This window comes from Amphiura filiformis, chromosome 2 (assembly GCF_039555335.1).
Source record: "Amphiura filiformis chromosome 2, Afil_fr2py, whole genome shotgun sequence".
Lineage (NCBI taxonomy): Eukaryota > Metazoa > Echinodermata > Ophiuroidea > Amphilepidida > Amphiuridae > Amphiura > Amphiura filiformis.
The window spans coordinates 12,104,866-12,132,245 of NC_092629.1; the positions used below are offsets into that span (position 1 = coordinate 12,104,866).

At 37.6% G+C, this 27,380-nt stretch overlaps 1 protein-coding gene across 1 annotated transcript; it reads right to left on the reverse strand.

The window, feature by feature from the left end:
- LOC140138229 (angiopoietin-1 receptor-like) lies at positions 1-27,380 on the reverse strand. The gene is given in 21 exon segments (XM_072160147.1): positions 1-1,226; positions 2,001-2,064; positions 2,066-2,098; positions 2,569-2,665; positions 3,440-3,480; positions 4,298-4,363; positions 5,803-5,992; positions 7,217-7,327; positions 7,650-7,902; positions 8,830-9,014; positions 9,776-9,865; positions 11,069-11,362; positions 12,497-12,769; positions 13,529-13,745; positions 14,040-14,110; positions 15,301-15,615; positions 16,693-16,980; positions 18,110-18,281; positions 18,539-18,651; positions 19,544-19,759; positions 27,371-27,380. Coding segments are annotated over 21 exon segments (3,513 nt in total). The 3' UTR covers positions 1-812.

The window sequence follows — 27,380 nt, forward strand, 5'->3', positions numbered from 1 at the left end:
ACACCTCAAATAGAAGGACGAAATACAGGTGACTGTATCTGCACTGCAGATTTATCAGAACACCTCGGACGCATTTTGGAATGTCTGAAGTATTCAAGAGGAAAATTATCCAATGGTGCAGCAATCAAATTGGTTTATTTTGTGCAAGTCTTTGTGTGCTTGACATTCTATTTGTACAAGAAAATACTGTAATATAGATGTCTGGATAAATGTTTGCAAAGAAGATGATGCATATTTGACAACATCAGAAACGTTATACATATATTATGTTACATTATTTTTAACACATGGACTTTTTTGGAAGTGTTCCAAATTAAAATCTGAAAAAAAAATGAAAAATTTGAAAAACTTTCGCATTGACTTGAAAAGATCAATTGTCATTCACATCGCCAGGTTACCCAAAGTATCTTAGTCATAAATTTCACGACTCTCATACGTTTGCAGACTATTTTTCATACTTGAACCAATTATTGGTTTAATAGTTACATGTGCTTGGCTTCGTCCGGGTTTTATCTTCTATGTCTGAAATCGTAGAATGATAGCCTGTACCGCAGTTTTATAGTTTCATTGAGCGATCAACCATTGGTCAGTAAACTAAACGTTGACTCATCACCAATCAAATGGATCCTCTCATTCTGATCGACCCTGGTGTAGTCAATATTTTACCTGTACAGCAGTTTTATAGTTTCATTGAGCGATCAACGATTGGTCAGTAAACTAAACTCACACCCAATAAGATGGATCCTCTCACTCTGATCGACCCCGGTGATTAGTCAATATACAATCGTTCATCGCTATCGCTGTCATCGATTTTAAACTGCCACAGGTCCTCTATTTGCACCTAATTCCATATCAGGGTTTTCAAAAATCGGCGATGTTGACGAGGTCGTCATAGGAAGGAAAACATCGCCACCAGATCCAGAACTCTCAAAACCACGAGAATTTACGCTGTGACGTGACGTGACGCTAGCGTGACGTAACAACTCGTTACTTCCTCGGTGAGAAGACTGTGATGTCACGCTGCTTTGGCGCATGACGCTAGGATGCCTGGAGCCAGAACCTCCACTACAGACATCGTTGGGCGGCATTGCGCATGCTTGGTCTGCAAGAGTGTCGTCAATACGTGACCAACGTGTTAGTACACCTGGTAAGAGATCCTCGTCGGATTTGATATCAGCGTATTTGAATGATTCTTGTCGCTGTAGCAATTCCGTGTTCACGTAGGTCTGAAATGATTTTGAAATGTAGAATTATAATTAGTTTCAAAGGATAACATAATTATTATAATGCTTTTTGACAAACATGTCAAAATGATCACACACCCGTTTCCAATGTACACAAAATAATGTTAGTATTGGTTTGTCAAGAGGTACCAGAATCGTAAATTTAAATCACCCCATTTCCATCAAATGTAAACCAGTGTTAGATATGACACTTTCAACTGAGACTGAAGTTAGGGACGCACCATTAGATTTCTAGGGGGAATGGAAGTTTCGGAATTAAAAAAACTTGCAAAGCAAACAAAAATGCTTACTTCTGAATGAACAAAAAGAACATGTTCTGTGATTGGACCATAGAATGAAAAGTAGAATTCTATAGATAAGACCTAAACTTTTATGCCCCTCCCCTTCCCCTTGGCAATCTATAGTGCACCCCTTATGGGGAATTAGCTATATTTTTGTTTAATTTGACAATTTGCAGAGGCTTTTATTTAACTCACAGTAAAGACAACTAAAACATAATTAATACTGTAGAATTACCAAACAGTTTTAAACGCAAAACAGCACTACAATGTCAAGTTTCTTTTGGCCATTTTGGAAAAAATTAAAATTTTCGTACGGAAATGAAAATTAATTCGACAAATTTAGGTTTGCCATCTCTTAGCCTATGTAATTGTGGTTTCTTGATTAATTATAAATTAGGGATCAAATCAAAACTCAACCACCGGTCGAGTGTTGATTTGACCCCTTACTTCAAGTTGATTTTGAATAATATTTTACCTTGTTGGCTTCAATTAGTCGTGATAAGGCAATGTAAAGTTGATCAAATGATGGTCTGTCGTGGTCGATCTCTCCAACAATGGCACATAATGTCATACCTAGAACAACACAATGAACATTATAAGAAATCATTCGAATAATATTAAAATACATAGTAGAATACATTAAAAGCGCAAATATATTTATCCAAAAAGGCATAGAAACTCACAGGAGGACCGATCATTACCCCATCAAAACATTCGATTTCTGAAAATTTGAACCTCAGCGCGTATTCGACCACGCAGTTTTGTTATTGATAAAACACGGTTCGCTATTGATAAAAAAACAGGTATGTTACTGATAAAACCAGGTTTGTTATTGATAAAACAAGGTTCGCTATTGATAAAACCAGGTATGCTACTGATAAAACCAGGTTTGTTATCAACTGTTGAAAAGGTATTTAAGGTATTGTGTATGAGTTTGTTGTTTCTTCTGTGATTTGCTTTATACGCACGTGCAAGTTGTTTGTGGTGCGGGTTGGGCCCGGGTTTGGGACTGGGAAGGGGTGATATTTTTATTTGACACTTACACTTCTTCTTCGCAGTTCAATGGCTTAGCCATACGGTATCCAAGGGGCAACTTTTCATATAACTCTGCACAGCTAAGTCCCGGGTAAGGAGTTCCTCCTGCAATGCAATGGGAATAAAATAAGAGAATAAGATTGGTGTTATTTAATGATTGTAATAAAAAGTGGTGGGCGACAGGTGACTCTATGATATCTTTAAAGATGATTTTCAGATGTGTATTTTATTTTAATTTGAAGTCAGAAGTGCCAGGCATATTTTTTTCTTGAACGAAAAACGAGGAAAAACACTGACAGAATGCCACAGATGTGCTGGCCATGGCTACATAATTCAAGGACAGATAATACTTTATATTATGCTATTCTATTTGTAAGTGCAATCTGCCATACCCCTGTAGAAAAGTTAAGGACAAGTCTTCCTCAGAGGAAGTATGTTTTTCAAATGGAATTAAAATTATTTTGAAACCCATACTTCCACAATTTAAGTATTTCAAATTGAAGTAACCAAATTGACTATTCTATTTGAAACCCAGAATCTCTTTGTGGATTACATTAGCTAAAGCTTCCACATAAGGCGTTTGGATCATCATAGCCATTGTGTTAACCCTCTTGACACTACTGGTCATCTAACAACATTTCTGATTGGTTGATATCTTGACATGCTCATTTCAATTGCCAATTATGACTAGGCTTTAAACTAATTATGGCCAAACTTGCATTTGCAGATGATTTTATTAATACCCTCCTTGATTGGTTCAAAATTGGACACAATATTCATTTTAGCCAATCGGCAGGTAGCTCTCTTGGGGTTAACTTTTCTTCAGAACAATGACTTTCAAATTTTTAACACAAATTAGCACATTACTTTCCTACTTACCGAGTGTAACTATTTCCCAGAGCAAAATTCCGAACGACCAACTGTGAATTGAAAGCAGAAATTAGTTATAACCACATTTCAATATCATTGTTGAAATAGCAAGAAAAGTGTGGTTTAAGTTGCACGACCTAACAGTGGTATGTAAGACATGAAAGTGAACGTTTATATTTTGGACGCTGTTTTCTGTTTTACCCTTAATTTGCAACATAGGCCGGGATGTTACCCAGGACACGGGAAATATTATGTAAACAGGTCCCTGTCTACACTTACTAGCGTTACTTTTTAAGGAGAATTTGTTTTAAGTGCAAAAGTTATGTAAGGCATCACGCATAAAGTTATGTAAGGCATCACACTGAGTTTGGTACTGTAGCACTATCGGTGCCTCGGTATGTGCTGATGCCTCGAACTGCTATCGTATACCCTGATGATATGACAAATCGTATCAAGCATAACTCTCGCTACGCGGATGTTGACTGCAGACGGCAAGTTTCATTTTTTTTTATTCAACAATTTAATAATTGTAAATTTTCATTACCATATTTGGAATCAGCACAAAAAAATTAATGCATTAACACATAAGAACAAACAAGCCAGCCTAGCATTGGTTTAGTGGTTCGTAAGATAGCTCTTGATATTTTGAGAAAATATCTAAAAACTTGGACTGTATATCATTGAAGCCTATGGCTAACACCCAGACGACACCCAGAGCATTATTGGATACCATAGAAATAGTCATCGGTACCTATATAGTCACCGATAGCCCTATAGGACCAACCTAGTACTTGTTGCCTTAATAGCAAAAGTTACTTTACAAAAATAGAAGTTACTGAAGTGAAGAAGTGAAAGATATATACTTACACGTCGCTTTTTACAGTGTATACACTGTAGTTCAAAGATTCTACAGCCATCCACCGAACTGGAAGTCGCCCCGGCAAAATCAATCATATTTGGATTTAGTAAGCAGTTTCTATAAGTTATACAGAGAACATTTCCTCTTTCGGTTAGCAAAGTGAACGAGTCACATGTAAACGAAACAAACAAATATCTCAACAAATCAGAATGAAACAAGACAAATACAAAATCAAAAAGAACAAAAAGTAAAGAAAACTAAAAGGGAAAAAAACGAAACAAAATAAATTACAGGTTTAAAGGGAAATCTTCAGCGACTCGGTTTTGTGTATATTACCACCAATGTTATTTTATTGAACATATTTTCCAGAAATAACACCCAAACAAGAGCAAGACATACTATAATATGCTCCCATATTCTTTATCAAATAAACGACCCTGTAACGTGGGGTGCTGTACTCCTGAGTGCAGAATATTTCATTACCATGTGATACATATCGGATGAAAATATTAGCCAACATTATGCGCAATATTGGACCCTTATAACACACCTTGTATGATGTCCTTAGAACGTTTAACATTAACGTACAAGTTGTCCTAAAAAAAGATTTTAACACTCCGATGGCGAATATGTTAGGAAAATGGTGAAACCTGTGGGATATTTGAAAACTGTACCGCAAAGAGGAATAATCATAAACTTTAGAGTTCGTCATCTATCTTTCAGGCCAATAAAGTTGCCAAAAGGCAATATCTGACTGATAATAAAATACTTAAGTTAAACTTACAAAAGAACTGCTTTACTTATTAATCATTCGAATGTTAAAATCTTTTTTGGACATCCTGTATTGCACTTACAGCAGTAGTTTTAACATAAACTTCGTCACTTCGAGACAACCCAAAGTCGGCTACCTTGCAGACGTATCCCTCACACACCAATACATTCCTTGCTGCCAAGTCACGATGCACACACTGTAAAAATAATAAATATTTTTTTGTTAAATAAAACTTTGGTTTCAAGTGCATCACTAGCGAAAACCAGGTTTATTATTGATAAAACCAGGTATGCTATTCATAAAACCAGGTTTGCTATTGATAAAAACCAGGTATGCTATTCATAAAACCAGGTTTGCTATTGATAAAACCAGGTTTGCTATTGATAAAACCAGGTCTGCTACTGATAAAACCAGGTTCGCTATTGATAAAACCAGGTCTGCTACTGATAAAACCAGGTTCGCTATTGATAAAACCAGGTCTGCTACTGATAAAACCAGGTTTGCTGTCAACAAACCACGTGTTTTATTGCTAAAAACCAAATGCTATTAACATATTCAATAAAATGCCCATGATGCATCCAGGTTTGGATAAAGTGAAAGAATAATGTACGTTTTCAAGACCGAATAATTTAAAATGTTGAATCACTGATTTCAGGCATGAAACATTGTATGTATTCATTAACAAACATATTTTGCTAACGTTTGTTTAACCGATTAATAAAGCTGTGTTAGGAAACTTACCCTTTTTCCGCAAGATGCTGCATTCCTAGAGACACATCTGCCGCAAACCTGAGTAGTTGTTCCTGAGATAATGTAGATACTGTATTGGCTCTGTTGGCATATGTAGGATCGGTCTCGAGACAGCGACTTTGACGCAACAGATTCAAAAGATTACCGTGTACGGCGTATTCGGTCGCGACGTACAAGACGCCTAAAATGTAAAAATAAAAAGAAAATATACTTATCCATACTTAACAATTTATCCGTTCAAAGATTTTTGAAACACAAAGAAAAGGGCCCATCAAGGGCGAATAAGATTCTATTAATGGATGATTAAGAACCGTACCTTCTGCCATGTGTACCAACAATTCAAATAATTAAGTGGCCCAGCCGGGGACCAAGGGGAAGCTGCTCCCCTCCCGATGGAGCCTCTTGGCACCCCCTGTGGGATGCTGGCAATCGAATATTTAAAAATGTTTACGCCTTTTTTACCATGAAACTTTTCGTCAAATCCCCCCGCCCTGAAAATCATCTGGCCCCTCTTCTCCCCTCCTCTCTCCTTAGCTACTGGACTGCTACTGAAGACACCATGCAGATTTCCTATCCATGATATCATGACAAACACGATTTGCTTTTAGTATCGATTAAACCAGATTTGCTATTGATAAAAAAAAGTTTGCTATTAATAAAACTAGGTTTACTATTGATAAAGCAAGGTTTTCTATTCATATAACTTGGTTTGCTATTGACAACCAACCACGGTATGCTATTTTCAGTGATTGACGAAACCAGTTTGCTAGCAATAAAGCCAGGCTTGTTGTAGACTTCTCCGTAGTCCACTTGCCAATTGTGCACTACTCTGGCTATTACATTTAAGCTTAAAACTCTGATTTAATTAATGAGTGCACAATTGATAGGTTTTCACAACTGATCTGACTGATCTTTTCAGTCACCGTACGCCCTCTGTTTGTTAGCTTCCCACGGATAATAAACTGGCAGATTCTAAAATTAGAATTGTTCAGTATTGAAGTGTCATTATAATTATGCCATTATGATATGTTGCATTCAATAATATAAGCCTACGTAGGGCCTATACTTTACTTTTACTGTCACAAATATAATTATATAGCCTAAACCTTTTCATAACCATTTTATACTAGTATTTTGATGTAGGCCTACTAAATATCAGTATAATTTCGAGTTCAACTGAATGCGTTCATCATGATTAATAACATTTTTATTTATCAAAAATCGACTATGGCATAGTCTAGGCTTGTTGTTGATAAAAAAACCCATTTTAATTCCTGTTTTAAACTAGTATTATTGTAGTATATTAAAGAAATATACATGATGCTATCCTAGGGATGCTATGCACTCCAGACACTAGAAACCCACATTGCAACACTCGTAATAAAGAATATAATGATATTCTTACCCATATTTTCGCTGGCACCGATCAGGTTCACAATATTTGGATGGTTTCCAACTTTTGCCATGATGTCTAGTTCTCCCATGAAATCACGCTGGTCCGAATCACTTGCACCTTCTGCAAAGAAAAGTAACCATTTGTTAGAAATTACAGATTAAAGTATATATACCCTATAATTATAGAGACAACTTTTGCATTCATTAAGCATATCTAATAGCATATTTAAGAAGGTCCAAATTTGAAAGAAAGCAGATCAGACCATGGCCAGACAGTAACATGAGTTTGTGGTTCCCATTAGTTTCTCTTCCCATGGGTAATATATATGTATACGGTCTGTAGCACAGACTAAGCTGGTCCATTCTTGTGACCATCGCTATATTAATTGGAATTTCACATTTTACAATTTTACATTAGGAATAGTCATTAATTACACATTTACCTTTCAACACCTTGACGGCAGCCTCAATCGCAACGCCCTCTTTTTTTACAACCGCTTTCATAACTTGTCCAAAGTTGCCTTCTGCGATGATTATATTCTCCATTATCATATTCTCCCACGGAATTCGCCAAAATTGTGGTATTGGGGACAACGGCGGTGCATAATTAGAACTTAGAGCGCTGAGGAGTCTATCTCGCTGGCTTATTCCGTTACCTTCGTCGTATTCGTTTGATATAGAACGCTGTCGGAGAAGCTGCAGGGAATCAGAAAGAGTGATTATTGTCCGGGATTATTGTCTAGCTGTAACAAGTAAGGCCAGAGTAAAATCTGATAGCAGGCCAAAATTCGGTCGTTTCAAATATTGGGTTTTGGTTTTGGTCACGTGGTTTCCTATTATCCCGCCTAAGCTCTTGACTCGCGTCATTATCGATACTTTTGTTTGTACCCTTTAGAATCAAGGAGTTTCGGTTTGCATTGCAGTTTGTAATCGTGTGAAAAACGAAGTTACCTGATCTAAGTATACAGAAGATGCTTTAGATGTTATGATTGCAGATAAGTTCTGGTCCTCTTTTTAATCCGCTGAAACCAAAACTTATAATTTGAAACGAGGATTGACATAAGAATAAGGATACAATCAATGCACATTGTATGGCGCACATGTCTCTCTCGTATTTTAATTCTTCGTCATCAAATCACAACCACACGTCCACTTACAGATCAAAAATCTCATTATAGACCAAGTTTATCATACTTCATAAAATATTTCAAATAACTGGTTCCTTTGCGTACTTTGTTTTATAAGGGACCAAACCAAAAGTTCGCTTACTTTCCATAAACAAAAGTCCTTTAGTTCGTTGGGTCAAAAAGTCCGACTACGTTTGTTAAAAAAAACTAGTTGACATATCGTCCTTCTATAAAGATGATCGTAAAAAATAGGTGTCATTTCTGTTACATGTGCATGATTTTTCTCGGAAAATGAAAATGTCAAAACTCTGTTTTGATATATTATGAACTCAGGAACAGCTATACCTAATAGCTTCACCTGACGCATTGTGCGGTAAGATTAAGAAGTACATTGCCGTTTTTAGGTTAAATGGCTAAAACAGGACAAATATGGCGCCTGCCATCCCATCCCCCTTATTTGCTTGAAAATGCAGAAGAGACCACCTTCATTACTTACATCAGTGTATCTCATTACAACGGCTGCATCTGAAAGTTCTTCTGGACTTGTTCGTTTTGATTTCCAATACATAGCGCCCGCTACGGCTAGTGCCACAAACAGGACGATTGCGCAGAGAGTGCCGATTGCAATAATAGCAGTAGCTGTCGAATCAGTGCTGTCCTTATTTGCAGAACGGGGAATGTCTAAAATATCAAAAATGAAGTTCTTTATTTTACATGTATTCATATGTTTTATATAAACATAGAATAGAGGTTATCCACATTAATCATATGTGAATTCTAACAAAAGGTGCTGGTTCCCGTAGTATTCCTCATTCAAACTAATTTCAACGCAACGACCTCGGAGTTACCTGCATGATTTTGGCGGGCAATTTTGAAACAGTCATGGCTGCAGATGCAGGTACTTCTTTTGAAAGTCCTAAACAAGGAATATAGCAGTCGTTGATAGGATATGCAGCTTATAGAACACGGATAACCTCTATTATGAAAACTGATACATGGTGTAAGCCTAGATAAAAACCAAACATTGCTGGGTAGTTCGCCTTTGGCAATAATTATTTTGAAAAATATTAATCTTTAATCTTTATGCTCTAAGACTCAGTATGAAAAACAATAGTAAATGCCAGATGATAAGCACGCTAAGAAATAAAGGTTCTAAGAAGGTTCTAAAGTTGTCATGTCCTCTCAGGAGAACCCTTAAAGGTTCTCTAAAGAACCAGAAATGGTTCCAAAACCGTCCAAAATGGCCCTTTGTGAGAGGTTCAGGAGGGTTCTCCTTAGAGGACAAGAAGAGGTTCTATTTAGAACCTCTATTCTGTGACTGCTAGGTTTGCTACTTTTTTAGACCTTGTGAAATCAGAGAGTTGCTTTTCAACTTACAACAACTGTCATTTGGAAGTCTTAGTTTTTAGGTTTAATTTAAACCAGAGAAAGGATCCACTTACTTTTGACGACTGGCACTGAGGTTGGTTTTGGACCTGGATTTGTGCGATACATTGTGGTTGTTTCTTTGGTTTCTGGTGGCGCTGTTTGCCCTGTAGAAAGGAAAACGGATGAAAATGTAGAATGGTCATTTCGTTGATTTTTCTTTTTAACTCTTCGACTGCTGATATGGTTCCCAAGATAAGAGTGACGCTAACCCTAGCTGTAGTCTAGATTGCTGCCCTCATTCGTCAACCTATACGATGCATAACACAGTAGACGGCTGGTGATGTTAGTCTAGCTGTAGCGCAACCTTTGATCCTAAACGTAATAATCAATTATTGCTAATTCCAATGTTGGTAATTTTGAGGATTTTTCCAATTTCATCTCTTTTTATACGACATTTTAACCTTTTTAAAACTCTTTTTGTGTGGTGATAAACAGTGAAATAAAAGAGTTAATCAATTCTTGTTATACCCGAACACATCCATAACACTCCGCCGTCCCACATCCACCCCACACACCGACATCGCCCGGTTAATAATTACATTATGCAGCAGTGACACTGAAATGAATACCCGGGATCGATACACGTGAATGTGCTATGCACGAATTGATATTCAGACGATAAATCTCTGGATACCGGGGTAGAAAATAATGAATATCTCCCGTAATTGATTTAGTCTAAAGAAGCCAGCTTTTGTTCCATGCACTTGAATATACGTGTTCAACGGATATGATAGTCGTTAGCTTGCTTCTTGAGATCATTGCGTCTTGAACTCAAAAACTGACAAAAATATTCTGATTTTATATGTGCCGAACTATTATAGCGTAGCTGCACTCACTCGTACACTCGTCTAAAAGCATATGACCATTGACCTCATCAATGGCGTATACATGCTCACTCACACACAGAGAGGTCAATTACCAGGCTATTGTCAGTAGCCTTAGTCGGATGTCCCTCGGCTCATTATGCGTCTCAAAGGTCGGAACAAAATGGCCCTGCGTGGCTGTGGATTCAACCTACCATGGCGATTTCTGCCATAAATATATCGGGGCGATGACACTCTGCCCCACTACTCATCAACACCCATCTCTCCACGCCCGCGAATGCTCTATCAGCTCATTTCACAATTCACTCTCTTACTCGTTCGCAAGGAATAATAACCGGCTTATCTGTATTAAAACTGGTTATAGGTAAGCTTTAGTGTATGCTCGGACCAGCATCTGATGATGTAACACTCACCCAAACATCCACCTGCACATCCCCAATACGTCCCACTCTACCCACACATAGCCTACATACATAACCTTACCTGGGTTAAGAGTAGTTGTAGGTAGACGATCACTATACGGGCCTGGCCCTGCTTTAGTGTATGCTCGGACTTGCATCTGATAGCCTTCCGCGGGTTTCAAATTTTCAAACCCACACAGTAGTGAAGTGGTGTTGACATACTGGACCTTACTCGCATCGGCAGAATCGATCAATTCACATTCGAAAAGGATAATGATACCGTTACGTAAAGGTTTGTTCGGCGACTGGAATCGGATACCGAGTGTGGTGTCGGTTCGGTGGGATATCTCGCTACCAATCGGTGGACCACTTGGTGCTTCAAAAGGGAAAACGATAGAAATTGTCACGAAGTGGAAAATGACATCTTTACAAATATAGCTAAATATAATAGCGCTTTGATTGGAATATTGATTGATTGATTGATCGATATGTTGATCGATTGATTTATTACCTGTTTCAATTGTAGCATTTTGTACGTCGACTGCACCTGCCTGTTTGATTGTTAAATTGATTGATTGATTGATTGATTGATTGATATGTTGATCGATTGATTGATCGGTATGTTGATCGATTGATTTATTACCTGTTTCAATTGTTGTAGCATTTTCTACGGCGACTGCACCTGCCTGTTTGTTAACCGCTTTTACATAAACTTTATAGGTCGTAAAATTCTTCAGGTTCGTCTGGAGATATATATACTGACTGTCACCTGTAACGCTGTAAAGGAATGGATCCAATCCTGTACCTTCTGAACCATCTGGCAGAATTTCAAAAAATCTAATATCGAAGTAAGTAATTCGCCCATTCTTTTGAATAGGATCGTGCCAAACAACTCGCAGAGTACCTGCAACTGTGGTTGATCGTACTTGCAAATTTGTCACAGGACCAGGAACTACAGAGAAAAAATTAAGAGTTTTCGGTCAAATTGTATTCAAAATAGTGAAATAATATTAGTAATAACTGCCGGGAAGGGTTGCTGTCCATTTTAAGCTGATATAACAAGGTAAAGTGAAAGAAATCTCACTGGTTATTTCTATGGGAGGACATAAAGTCATTAGGCTACAATAAATTAGGTCAACTTATGTGTTTGAATGTATCCTACGCTTCAGGTGAAACCAGACGGACAAGAATGGTTGTGTACATGCAGATTGCTTTTTATAGGAGTTACTTTTGGTGGTTGGTTGCTTCTTTCTTGAATTTATTGGAGTCTTGTAATGTGACGATGTGATATATAGTAGTTTGTTCCAGTCCTGAACTATTCTTGGACAGAATAAGAATAAGACTTATAACCTTGACCTTGACCTATGCCGTTCACTCCAATTGGGAGTTGAGTGGTGGCATCCACATCTTAATGTCCCGCCAAACTGTTCTGTCATCTGCTGTACGACTGGCATTTACAATGGAGTTTAGGTTGGTTCTTTTGCAGTCAGCTAGCAGGCAGTCTCTCTACCTCTTTGGTGGTCTCCTTCTAGGTCTGACTCCCTGGATGAGACATTCGAAGGCCATCTTTGGAAGGCGTGAGGGAGAATTCTCTTGACGTGGCCAAAATAATGCAGTCTCTTCCAGGTAATTCTGTCCAAGATGGAAAACTCAACACCCAGGGTTTTGCGGATGGCGGAGTTTCGGATCCTGTCTCTCTTTGTTACTCCCATTATCTTCCTAAGGCACATCATCTCAAAAGTGAGAAGTCGATTCTCATCCTCTCTTTTCAATGTCCAGGTTTCTGTTCCGTAGAGTAATTTTGACAAAACAAGGACCTTGTATAGCTCAATCTTGGTGTTGGTTTGGATGTCCTTAGCACTCCAGATACTCTGTAGTCTGCACAGCTTCTATGGCTTTGCCTCTGATCAGGATACTTTTTGACTTATAACAGTCTTTGCATATATTGCACTATTAGACAATACCGATTTGATTAGCATCAGTTTAGGTTATTACCGTATTTCCTCGAATAGTCGCCCCGGAGGTGTTGCATTTTTCAAAAGGGCCGTTTATTAGAGGTCATTTTTAGAATTGTCATTACATAAGCTTAAATCTGACACTGAAATGACGAACAATGAACTTCCGGGTTGACGACCAGCAATTCGCCAATTACCGACGCCATTAGCGACTATGTTATGTATGCACATTGGTAAGCTTACTACACAATATTACATGGAAATATGCATTTTGAAACATCTTGGTTGAAAAGTGGTGAGGCGTTTAATTAAAGGGGCGACTATTCGAGGAAATACGGTACTTTATTGCTGAAAAGTCAGCATGGATTGTGGTGCAGGTATATCCTAACATACAAAACTGGGCAAAGAACTGTGGCACACTCAAAGCACATTTTAAGCTCAAATACACAATTCTTATAGTCATTGTACCAACTGCTTTATGTATTTCCATAGAAATGTAATGATAAAATAATTTAACGAATTTAAGGTTTTGTGTGTAAAAGATGTACAAATGTCAAAAAGTTAAAGACTGCGTTAGAGAACCCTACCTCCTTCTAACGTTTTCTGTCTTCCGATCGCCGGTGACGAACCAAAACCTCCGCAATTTTTGGCTACTACTGTGACCCCATAATATGTGTACGGTACCAAATCACTGAGTAGGACTGATGTTTGAGAGCTATCTACCATAACCTCTTGTATCACAGCACGTGGAATAGATGGCCGATATTGCACTCTGTAGCTCTGAATGTCTTGGTCTCGCAAAGGCTGTCAAGACAGGAACATTGTCAAAATAATAACATCAAAAAAATGATAAGAAAAGAGGAACCACTAGAATGTATAGAATGTACCTCATTTCTTAACATATATAATGAACCACTTGTCTTGAATCACTGAAATTTCAGTGAAGTAATTGGATTCCTTGCCCTATAATATACATAACCTTTGGTTACCAGTGTGCAGTTAATTTTTGAGAAAAATGCAAAATTAGTCACAAAATTTATCAAGGGTGTAGTACTACATCATCATCATCTTGATCATCATCATCGTCGTATTTCTTACCTGCCAAGTCACTCTTATTGTTGTAGACGTCTCACTCCTGAGTACTAAACCTGTAACGGTAGTTGTCGGAGCTGCAAGGAAACGTCAACGAAATCAAGTTTACATATTTACAAACAGCACATCTGGGCAAGTTACTACGTTATCCCTTGGGGACATACCTGCAGGGTCAGATTTTCTACAGGGGTAAGCAGGTCCGGGCCCAGGGGGAGAGGGGCCAAATTGACCCATGTGTGTGTAATTGTGACCAATAATATCATATTATTTTGACATAATAATTTTTGCGCGCTTCGCGCAAATCTGTTCCAATTTCAACTATATTTACCATTTAAGCTTCAATATTACAGTATTTTTGAGTCCAATAATGTTTTCCGTGCAGCAAAAAGTACATCCGGCCCTGGGGCATATCATAATCATTGGGGTTCAGACCTTGCTCTCGCTCTCGCTCGCCACCACTCGCCCAAACTCTATTCTAGTGAACGATTTTCCACTCGCCATAGACATTATGGCTCGCTGCGAATCTGAGATTAGTTATATTCGTCTCAGCTACGAATCGCCCACAATTAAATCCAATTTAAATTTAAGTTTTAGTACTTTCAATGTATTCGATTTTCATTACTACTCAAATATCAGATACAAATATAGTTTCCACAAATTATCATGATTATTGCTTCTCATGGAAAAAAAAATGAAAACTGGACGTACGATAGTCTTGCATTTGGCCGACGATGTGGGTCCTGACTGGCTAACCACCCAAACTTAGTGTCGCAAAACAACCCATAATCGAAGGGCCATACCTCAAAAACGTGCTTAGTTTTTAGTCCCATTGCACCCTGCGTACAAACTAAATACACCTCATTTATTCTCTTGCTTGTTGTATATGACATAGTCTTGCGCGTTTACTTCTGTCACCTCTCAATCCAAGATGGCGTCCAAAATGATCTCCACTTCTCATATTGTATTACAATATTTTGATCATTATATTACTTTCAATATCAATTCGTGATCATGACGCGACTGGTATCATGGAAAAGATAATTAATCTCTCTACATTTGATACCAAGGTTAACGGGTTATAAGAAACTATTGTGTCAGATGCAATAAGCCAGCGATTTAATGAGGTGTACTTAGTTTGTACGCTTGGCACAATGGGAGTGTACAATTTAGCCAATATGGTCCTTCAATTACCAGGAATAAGTAGCGACACATAGCATGATACAGTAGGGCTCGCGAGTGGTCTGATTTACAAAAAGCATCACTTTACCTTCACACCGTGTTTCAAAGACTAATTCTGGTCCTGGATCTCCAATTCCAGATTCGCTCGGAGTGCCAGGTCTGCTCAGTACAACGCGTACCCCATATTGCCGATTACCAAGAAGTCCGGTTAAAGTAAACGTGTCACTTGAAGGATCGGGAACTGGTAACGGATCATAGTTATCAACGGACGTTAAGTGATACTGCACGTGGCGCGCAATGATTGGTCCATCGCCGTGGTAGACACTCGCGTTTAAGTTAATTATCGTTTGACGACCAGTTGGAGTTCCCACGAGATAAGGCTGAAAACGTGGGACTGGAGGAACTGCGAAAAGTTAAGAACATACAAAGGTTAAACGTTCTGGAATTCTCTACAGAAGTCAGTTTGACCGAAATTCATTCGCATAACACAATATACACGATCAGCAGAGCGTACAGTATGCGTTCCCGTACGACGTACGCTATATACGTATTGTTCCTGGATACGCAATGACAGGGTAATTTCTGTTAGATTGACTTCCGCTAGAGATCCACAGGATCCCCATACTCATGAGAGTATTTCGTGGGAGCATTAGCTACTATGGTGTTTCGGTATAGTATTATAATGTAAATCATCTTTCTGCAAGTCAAGTTTTTAAGCCAAGCAATGTACCAAACCAAGACTGTTCAGATGCTGTTTGGATGTTTACAAATATTGTGCAATCTGGGTAAAGAAAATACCGTAAAGATTCGCCTAATAGCGCGCATGGGCTCCTCTGCCTTAAATTTCACGTACAGAAGAGAGCTTCCTCCTCTGAAAATTAAAGGTCCGTGCCCTTATTTGCGGGTGGGAATTTTACGGGAGGGCACGTTCAGGTTGTGCCTCAAATTCCAGTTACATCAAGAGAGCCCATTATGCGCAATTAGGCGAATCTTTACGGTTTGTCATAGAGTCTATAATTATGTAGATAACCAAAAGTGAGTGGTGTTAGAGACTGAAATCAGTTAATCCATTCTCGTTACCCAAAGAGCTCCAAAGGTTATAGCAAATATTGTGCCATAAAAAAAGGATTGTCAAAAGTGAGGTCTTGCGAAATGGCATTTCCTGAAAGGAGTAAATGTTTGTAGAAATTTGTGCCAGCTTGGTGTAGGGCCGGGAGTGTGGAAGTGCAAGCAGCTAGCAGTAACAGTGTCCTATTATGGTTAATTGTGAGTTCATACGGGACGATCATTAGCCTGTTCAAGATATGGCGGGCACAATAGGATGGTGCTGCACGAAGTGGGTTTTAACCCACTTCGTGCAGCACCATCTTAAAAGTCTTTTGAACTTGCCGGTATTTACCCAGATTGAAGACTGCCCTCCTTTTGTGTACGCCATACTTCGAAAAGGCTAATTGAATACAAAACAAACAAGCACACTTACTTTTCACCGTCAGCATAGCTCGACTCTCACTTGTTCCAGTTCTGGTGACTGCACGACACGTATACCGTCCCTGTTCATCCGTCGTAACCGTTTCCGTTATAATGAATTTAGCCGTAACTGCATTACCTAGCTGTCTCAATTCATTTGTTCGCAGTGGCAGCCCTTGCGGTGGGAGTAGAGTGATGGTGACGTCTGCTGCACTCACGTCCCGTACAGAACACTGTAATCTAGTGGATTGTCCAGCGTTAACCACTTCATCCTGAAAGTCGGATATTACAGGGGGCTCACCTGTGTGTTAGGAGAATGAAGAAAGAATCAATTACTACGGTGGTGTGAAAATTTTCAGCTTGATGATTAATTACTGAATATTTTGTTTTAGTTTCCAGCACCTTATATCTTTGAGCCAACATATTATGTCATAAAATAAATACCTATTGGTGAAATAATTTTTCTGCTTTTTTTTTTTCGTTTTTATTATATAAACTGTACGTTTGTGTGCAAATTGAGGGCGCTATTTACATACATTGTAAATTTAAAATAGCCAAATAATATGAATTATTCCTTACATTTCATAATAAAATGTTTTTGGAAAATTTCCTTGCCATTATGTTGTCTTGTTTTGATGTTCTAATTCCATTATACAAGTGTATACGATTTCAGATAAATAGCGCCATCATTGTTCAACTTTACTTAAAATGAATCCAGTTTTAAATGTTATCAAACAACCGCGGCAATTAATTGGCTGTCAATGAAGCACTTGGCTTCAGTGGTTGATGGATAGTCATGCGGCAATACAAAATCCACCATGCACGTGAGTACGCGCTGCGACTTCTCTGGCATGAAATGGATATCCGACGATTGGTGCCTCGGTGGTTGCCGCTCCTAGTCTAGTCCCATTGTAACTATCGTACCAGAGGAGGCTTAAAGGCATTCCTACAATGCACTATGATTGGGAAATTTGATCAATATAATCTAATTTTAAAGGCAAAGTTCCCATTGCCACACACACACAAAATTGTAATTTTAAAACTGCAGCCAACGAGCTAATAGTTGAGACCTATACCTTATATTTGACTTTCTTACAGGAAACATTCATATGTTCCCACTGCATTAATTTTATTCATAAGTCTCAATGTTTTGAATGTTAAATAAAAGGAAGGAAAACACCAGATATTTGCACACAATCCCAATGCAAGCTATGGTCAACTGTGCTACATGTGTACAAAAGCCAGACATACAAGGTCAGAAATCCCATTGGGTTATGGGAATGTCTTTAAACATCCTCTGCTATCGTACATTAAGCTTATGGTGAGCTACAGATCCGGGTGATATAATATTAGTGTGACTTCTACACATGTCACGTCCTAATTCCGCAGTCATGTGGTTCCATAGCCAACCGACTGGGACCGAGTCTTACCAATTGCTGTGATTGAGACAGTGTAGCTGAACATATGACCATCCACATTGGCATCACACTTAAACTTCCAGTCGCCATTGTGTCCATACGGTGTAAAATAGAACGTTAGTCCATTCCGTTGATAGTCGAAGTCTTTGTTGGATTGAGGGGGTATACTGGGTGGGTCCACTTCCTGTAAATAACACAAACGATGATGATAAAGACAAATTGGGGATGGGGATGGTGATGATGATTGTGATGATGAAGAAGCCGAATGATGGCAACAACAATGATGACTATCACGATGATGATGATATGATGATGATGATGATGATGATGATGATAGTCATGACGACGATAATGATGATGATGATGATGATGATGATGATGATGATGATGATGATGATGATGATGATGATGATGATGATGATGATAACTTGTTAAACATACCTCGATCGACAGAAGAGGACATGGATTGATACTTTGATCACATTTGCATTGTAATGCCACCCTCTCTTTGTCATTCAGGTTGACTTGGGTAACGTTGGCGGTAAATGTGATTTCTGTTGAAAAAATACAGATCATCAGTCGTCATTATTTCAAAAAGGACGAAAGAGTTGTAAATGTCATAAAGGTAAATACCATAAGCATTCTAAGTGCATAGCAGAGTTGCAAACTTATTTAGTTTGGTGGGATTTCAACATGGTCAATGCAGTAGAAAGAAAAGCAAGTCATTCTCTAAATTCTGTGCATCTCTTATGCAACAGGGAGCATTTGCGTCCCAAAGATTTAACGATCTTAAAATGCATGAACGCTCATTCCGTCCGGTGCATGTCAATCTTGGGTTAGATTTCCTAACCTCTAATTATTAGGATCCAGTCGAGGGTCCCTTCTAAATAAAGGCGTACAAATTTACAATACCACAATTTTGTATACAATTTCGGTATTGTTTGCCGTAGCAAAAACTATAGAACAAGAAAATGGAACCAATTCGCAGTAGAAGTAGTAGTGATACGATAGGTGAATACAGGTTTTTGAATGTATTGCCGCCCCGCACTAGACGTACGCTGTAACTCTGCATCAACCAGTGATTATCAAATAGGCATAAAGATCTGGATCGTGATTCTATAGCAATTTCAAATTATGCTGACATCACTCACACCTGTACGATTAGTGTCTTTGAAAAGAGCGGTTTTGTATTTAATATATGATTGCACATACATAGACATGACAGGTGATGAGTGCAGTCTACTTGTAGGTAGTGTAGGCAATGCATTAAAAAATGGTATTCGTCTATTCCTATGGTAATTAATCGTGTTACATGACTACTTCTACGGCGAATTGAGAGGCTGCGTTTCTTACGATTTGGCACGTCACAGGGAGTGATTTTGAATAGTTCAGATGGGCGTATAAAACTGTACAAAGGCGTAGGACTAATCTTAGGGAGGAACGTACTTTGATTTTCGCATAATGACCCAGTAAATTCTATCGGGCAATCACAGCCTCCCGAAGCATCACATGTTCCACCATTCATGCAACTGCATACATCAGCACACGTTGGTCCAGTATAACCTTGTGGGCAAATACAGCCTTCAAAGGGGTCGCAAGTTCCGCCATTTTCACAGTAGCACCCTTCAGAACACCCTGCACCGTATAAACCATTCGGACACGCTGGAAACAAAAAACAACAACTATAATTATTAAAGTTGATTAAATAAAGTACGAACGCTGTAGAGGGTACGAACCCAGCCAGTACTAAACCCTTTAGCAGTAGGGCCATTGTGAGACCTTTATTGCACTGCCACTCCGGGACGTAGCCTGTACGATTTTTCCAGAAGGGAGTGACTTTCACGCAGAGGATTTGGTGAAATAGTCATTGAATGGTCATTCAAATTTAACATGTTCAGGCATGTTTCTCAGACCAGAGAAGATCTTCTCTGCTCAAACAAAAGTCTGAAACTCGCAATTGACTCTATTGTCGAGGATTCTCCCGGTCATTGGAAGTATCGCGAAATATGGGGTGATTTCTGCTGAAGAAACGCGATTCGCGAAACACACAAAAACTAGGTAATCTTTAAAAACACATTCGCGAAATTGTTAAAAGGATGTTTTAAATAAATATGCATATTCAATAATTATTCATTAGACATATTACTATAGTTTCGGGACTTGTATGGATGCAAAAGTTGTGTTTTCAAAGTTCGCCGATGAGCATGAGTACCCGCGGAATCACGGAGTGCGGGAACCGAGATAATTCTAAACTTTTTTGATGAACAATTAAGTCTTGGTATTCCGGACCCTTTCAAACGGTGTGGGTCAAAATTGGTCTGACCGAAAATTCGTAACTTAAAGTTCAATGAACTTTTGATATCCAGTAATCCTGACTATTGGCCTCAATAGCTGCACGGCGTTGAACTAAATTGGACAGGAAAGTGCCTCGACTTTAGCATCTTTAACGGGAAATGCTTTTGAACTAAAGCGTTGCGGTTATTTGCAGACCTTTTTATTCTTGGAAGGAATAAAAGATTGAACCATTTGGAACGAAATAGGCCCCGAAATATCATGTACAAATAGAGCGCTCCCTCCTCTGAAAATCTCAACAAGTTGCCTACATTTCCAGCACGTATCGGTGATCGCGGCAGCTGCGAAATTCATTTCCGTGTTCTAACATGACCGAGCGTGTGGCAAACAGTGTGCACCAAGAGAGAAATCCAAAATACCGCGCTGTTTTTTTCTGGGAATATGAAACTATCCCTGGTTTTTCAAACAAGAAACCAGGTTTATCATTGGAAACACTGGTCCCTTGATCGACGAAATGGCTTTTGGATCAAGAAATCGGGTTTTTTACAATCAAGACACGAGGCTATTTAACAAGTAAACCAGTCTTCTCATTTATTGCACAACATACGTGGCATAAGAGCGAGCGGCTTGAATTCTAATTATGTCAGGGGTGCCCACATGCGCCATTAGCCCAATCTTTACGGTATTCTAGCCTTACCATCCAACAAGATACAGCTTTATATTTACAGTGACTGATTTCAAAAGCTCCTGAAAACTATTATTAAGGCCGAGTAAAGTGCATGTTTTCAGATAAATATATCCTGGGCTTCAGGAAACAATTAGTTGTTCTACTCCATCAGTTGCCTTAAAATCAACCCAGCTCATGCCTCGCAATGAACTTGTCTACATGATGGACCCGTTATGGTTTCCGACTAGTCGACTACTCAGGGTCATCGCTACAACATGTTTTTCACTTAGTCGTAAAAATAGGGTTGTTTGTTCATGTAGGCTGTTTTTATGCATATTATATGCTAGACTGATTGGAACAGTTAGAGTGACTCTGCTACTTAGGTGTACGGAATAGATCTCTGTACATACAGACGACTTAACGTCCCCTCCGAAGGACGGAGCAAGAAGAGCGAAATCGGAAATTTAAAATTCATCGATGTTACCAAGTGCGTTAATGTTTTTTTCTCCGACTTTTTCTCCAGTCCAGCCATAGTTGTCTAGCCAAATTAAACCCGGGCTGATTTGTTAGGTGCGAATTTCCTATGAAACCGCGAACATTTCTTTATTAAGCTACGCTAGTCCACAAATGAGGTTCGATCAAAAAAAAATAAAAGGGTTTGCTAGTCCGAAAGTTAAGCTGAATTTATACTCCATCGCTGAGCGACAAGCGATTGGTATTTGACCAGTAAGGTAGCACGCTTTTCCAAACGCACCAAAAAACGCTTTACCTCATTGGCTAAAACGCTATCGCTCAGCGATGTAGTATAAATTCATCTTTAGGGTTGACCTAATACTAAACCTAACCTAAACTTAAAGAATAAGCCGCGCCAGAGCAGTTCTTCTGGGGTGAACCAAACCTGTCTGGTTATCAAATTAATCAGTGACGTGTTTTCTCTTAATTTGTCAGGTGCTAATTGATGTTTTAATGTTATTGCATTAGTTAGCACCTGACAAATTCAGAGATAAGTTTGTCACTAATTAATATGATAACCGGGCAGGTTTGGTTCACCCCATAAACTGCTATGGCGGGGCTTCCTCTATGATCAGGAGTATTAGTGTACTATTGAACTTTCGGACGCAGACCAGTAACCTACTATACGCCACGTTCTTGAAGTAAATGTTTATCAGTAAGGAACTATTATTGGCCTATTGTAATAAAAACAATTGATTCAATACTATAATGTACTATTGACCTTGTACAGGGTGTCACTGAAAAAACTGTAGAGCCAAAAATATTTTATGGGTATTTTAATGCCCAAATTAAACATGGCCGAATACTTTATGTAATTTAAGTTTTTAAATTCCCTTCTTGAAATGTAAGACTTTTACTAAAATATCTCATTTTTCAATCCATTCCACGGCGTCAAAATCGATGGTCTGTATCTGGAGTATCAAGTTCTGAGCATGAGGCGTCTGTTGTCATTATGTTCAATATAGTTTATATTTGACTCCCGTGGAATGGGTTTAAAATGAGGTATCCGTTGCACATTGTTATAATTAAACAACACCAACCATTTATCTCTGATTGGTTCGGGAATTAAATTGCATAAAAATGAAAGCGTCCGTCGATACAGTTCTTTCTGGGACACCCCGTATACATGGTTTAATTAATATAAAGCGTAAGCGTAGATGAGAAACTCGCAGTTTCGAATGAAGTCAGGCGCACTACTCCGCGTCGTGCTATCTCTCTCCCTGAAAAGGGTCCAAAGTGTCATCGATTTTCAGTTGTTTTCTCCACATTTATGACGGTTTTTCATAGGTTTTAGTGTCTTAATCCAAACTCCAAAGGTATTTCCTCGGTGGTGGGATATTATTCTTACAGATACGACGTATTTTTAGGCAAATCATTATGATTTTAACATAAAATTGGCAAGAAACAAAATTTTGGTCAAACTGTCAGTTACGCCTTTTTGACATAAAAATGTCCGTGGCAGCTGGGTACCAAAAAGTACCCAGCTCAGATGAGTGCGTAATGTCAGGAGGAACGCACGCGTAGTGCTTGCGTTTACCCAACGTGGTGTTCGCGGTAGCTGGCGCGTACATTTCTCACACTGCCGGCCCAATAACTGGCAAAACTGGCCAAATTCCCGCACAGCCACTAACTCTGATTGAAGTTGACAAAATTGGGCGGATTTAGGCATTAAAACGACCCGGAAAACCATTTTGGTCTTTAAATAAATAATGATTTATGAAATGGCATCAATGTAGCAAGAAAGTCAAGGGTTATCAAGTTGTTTTCACTGACACTTAGTCGGGTGATCGAGTATTTCAAATTTGCCCCAAAAAAATTGCGTTCATCACAGAAACTCAAAATTAATTTAATTAATCTTTCATTGAATGTAAGTTTTTCATTTTAATGTAATTTTTTGTTTTGTTTTTTCATTTTTGTGTCATTGATATTTGTCATATATTCTGAATCGTCTGATATATGTTCCAGTGCTGTCTTATCTTGTCTATAAAATAAAATTTATTATTTGCTATGCTTAAATACCCTACTAGCCTGTTTGTAGGCCTAGGCCTCCTTCAAATTAATTTGGTCTATAAAGTTTAAGAAAATCATAGGATAAAATCTAATAAACCTATTTTGCAAATTACACAAATTTTTGTTCAAATTTCGTTATGAATTACGTTCTTTTAACATTAAGTTCCTTACATTTTTAGGCCTACGCTTTTAAATTACCGATTGAAATATTTCAATCTTGTATAGCGCTTGATGTTGATGATAATTATTGGAATATCTAAATGGATTGAAAAAGGACTGAATTTGATTTGATTTTTGGATTGGTTCATTGCGTAGGCTTGTTTCACCATGAAATCAAGTGATACTCCTAACGGGACTCCTAATTTACTGCCACATACGTTGCACGCACTTCAAAATTTTTAGAATGAATAAATTATGTTCAATTTGTAATGAATTGGAAAGGATTTGACCTTATCTTCAGTTGGCAAAAGATTGAAACAATCTTTTCAGTTGAATATTCAAGTGGAAAAGATCAGTTGCTGAAAGATAGAGATTCAAGTTGATTGACTCGAATTATAATGTACGTTTCCCATACGGTAGGCCTATATTAAAAATCACTGTCAGGAAAGGTTTCTGTCAATTTTAAACCGAAATAACAAGGTATTAAAAAGTGAAAGAAACCCCACTGGCTATTTTGGTTGCTTAACGTGGATTTTTATGGGGGGATAGGCCTAATGTGCGAATTATGCCCAAATTAACCAATTACATATTGTAAGATCTGGGACGAATATGTAAGATCGCACATTAAGCCCCCGTGACCATAAAAAGAACGAAAATTCAAATACCATAGTATCTGAATATTCTTTCGAAAACGATTTGTCCCATATATGGTTAGAATCAGCAAAAGACTGAAAAACAATATTTTTAATTGAATTCGGAAAATTTAAGAGAGTAGGCGCTAGCCTATGTTGTATGTTTATTTATCTTTAATTAACACTCAGCTCGTTAATCCATGTCATCCATGTCGATGTGTATTGTTATACAAAGCTCACCCAGTCATTTAATTTAGGCAATGGAACCAATTGAAGTTCGATGTTGGAAATGATCAAAATCTTTTTGATTGAATATTTATCAGGAGTAGGCCTATAGGCCATGCTTACAACTTAAATAAAAGTTTGCTAAGGTGTATACAATAATAGTGTTACAACATAAACCCTACGTTTAATTTAACATGTTGAATTTATTATATATTTTACTCATGAGTTTATATAGATGAATCCCCGGGATGAATCCAACGAGACAAGTCATGGTCATGATTTGGCCGGCCATTATTGGGTCCCCGCAGCACCTAACTTGTGTGATGACTGCAAATTCGATGTTAGATTCTTTTGTGTTGTAAACTGTCATCATTCTTTTGTCTATGTGTAACACAGGTGATAGAATGCAGTTGAACTTTAAAATACCCTCCAAGACCGCTTCATTTCACATTTTAGGTGAGATGGAGCCGGCGTGGACCCAGCTATTGCTGCCATTGAGGTGTAGGAATGCGTGAAATTGGATTCGTCTATAGGCCTACACCAAAAGAGTTAATGTATCATCGATTACGTTCACCCTTCTACAGGATGAGTCAACAAAATAATGCAATAATGCAAAGAATCCATTTATTTTAATTCTCATTTTGGCTTTTTATGTTTAAAACGTCATGTACATAAAAAAAAGTAATAATTAGCATATACCTTTCTGTTTTTAAGACACATAACGATACCCAAATTTAATTTTTGTTCACGAGACATCTAAATTTAATATCGGCACAACCCAGCAAACACAAAACGATTTCGACATCATTCGCAAAAGGTTATAAAAGGTTGTCAGAAAACGTTTAAATGTCGGGTTATATAAAGGGTATATTAAGGGTATAAAACGTTTTCATAACATTGAAAAACATTTTTGATAATCTACTGCCCAGCAAACACAAAATGTTTTACAGAAAATGTTTAAATGTCGGGTTATGTAAAGGGTATAAAAACGTTTTAATAACATTCCAAAAACATTTTTGAAAACTTGATACCAAACATTCTAAACAGAATGTTATTTTGGGGTTGAAAAAATATTTTGCGAAAAATGTTTGCCCAAAATATTTGCAATAAGGTTTTAAAAACGTTTTCATGACCTTTATATAACCCGACATTTAAATGTTATTAAAACGTTTTGAACAAAACATTTTAAGAACATTTCTGTGTTTGCTGGGTGCAAATATTTTAACATAATGTTATTTAAGTGTTGACAAAATATTTGGCAAAAAATGTTTGCACAAAAGTTTACAATACCATTTTGAAAACATTTTAAAAATATTGTTGTAGTGTGTTTTCATACAAAACGTTTTAAAACGTTTTCATGACCTTTATATAACCCGACATTTTAATGTTATTACAACGTTTTTACCTAAACCAAAAGCCAAAATATAACTTATTTAAAACGTTTTTAAAACGTTTTTGTGTTTGCTGGGAATCTATGTAAGGTAGATTTCGAACAAATGTCAATTTCTTAACCTCATTGGTATTGAAGTAAAATGTAGCACACAAAGTGTTATTGCCCCTGGTTTATTGTAGAAGAAACATTTTGTTGTTATACATTTACTTTACCAGGCAGGTTTACATCAAATTGCTTTTTCTTCCTTTTTGGACCTACTCGAAGAAAATAATAAATTACGTGCATACCATTAACCTCGAGCACCAAAGAGCATAGTAAATGGTGAAGTCATGAGACTGTCCTAGCCTGAAATAAATAAATAAATATGTAAATAAATAAATAAATAAATAAATAAATAAATAAATAAATAAATAAATAAATAAATAAATAAATAAATAAATAAATAAATAAATAAATAAATAAATAAATAAATAAATAAATAAATAAATAAATAAAAAATGAAAAAAAATGTTCTAAGGCCTGAAATCAAACGCAGTTTACAGCTTAAAAAGTAAAAAAAAAAAAATCCCGAACTACCTACCTTATTTTTTTTAATGTTATACCAATCAAAGAATTTTCTGTTAGACGAGTCAGTAAGTCACCTTACTAAAATAATTTCCTAATAAATTGAAGGTTTGTCATTAATATTATCAAAATAATTTATTATTATATAATTTGTCAGTCATAAATTTGAAATTTCAATTATATTTCATCCAATAATATGGCTTCAACACTCACACATACAGAGATATGCCTATATATGTCTGCTTAATATGTTATCGCGTGCTATCTTCGGAAGATAGCACAATTAAGTGACGCTTATACCGTACAATGCCATTTATCACTTCTTGTTTGGCCGACTGCGTATACTTTATACCAAACACTTAACTATAACAGTATACGTCAGCATATTATTTGAAATGAAGTGTTTATTGAGCCATCTGATCTAGGCCTATCAGAAAATGGCCACCATCTCTCAATAAAGTTTACTATTATACACTAATCTGAGAAGCGTTTACTGTATTTGGCCCCGGGATTTGGCCCTCTAGTTATATTGATGGAACCACAGATGTATCAGCGCGGGAGATTTAATTTGTTCAATCACTTCATGATCGTATATATTGCAAATCACTGTTACAATTCTGTACAGCACACTAACAAGTAATTGATGGAACCCCCGACCTTGGGACACCGCAGTATATTGGCCAAGTCGGATGGGGATTGGTGTATAATTGATTGGTTGATTGTGCCGTTGCTATGCGTGAATGATGACGGAACACTGTGTGCGCGCGTTACTAAGCAAATCGTCATACATCAGCCGCCATCTTTGATGGTATAAATACCATCAGTCAT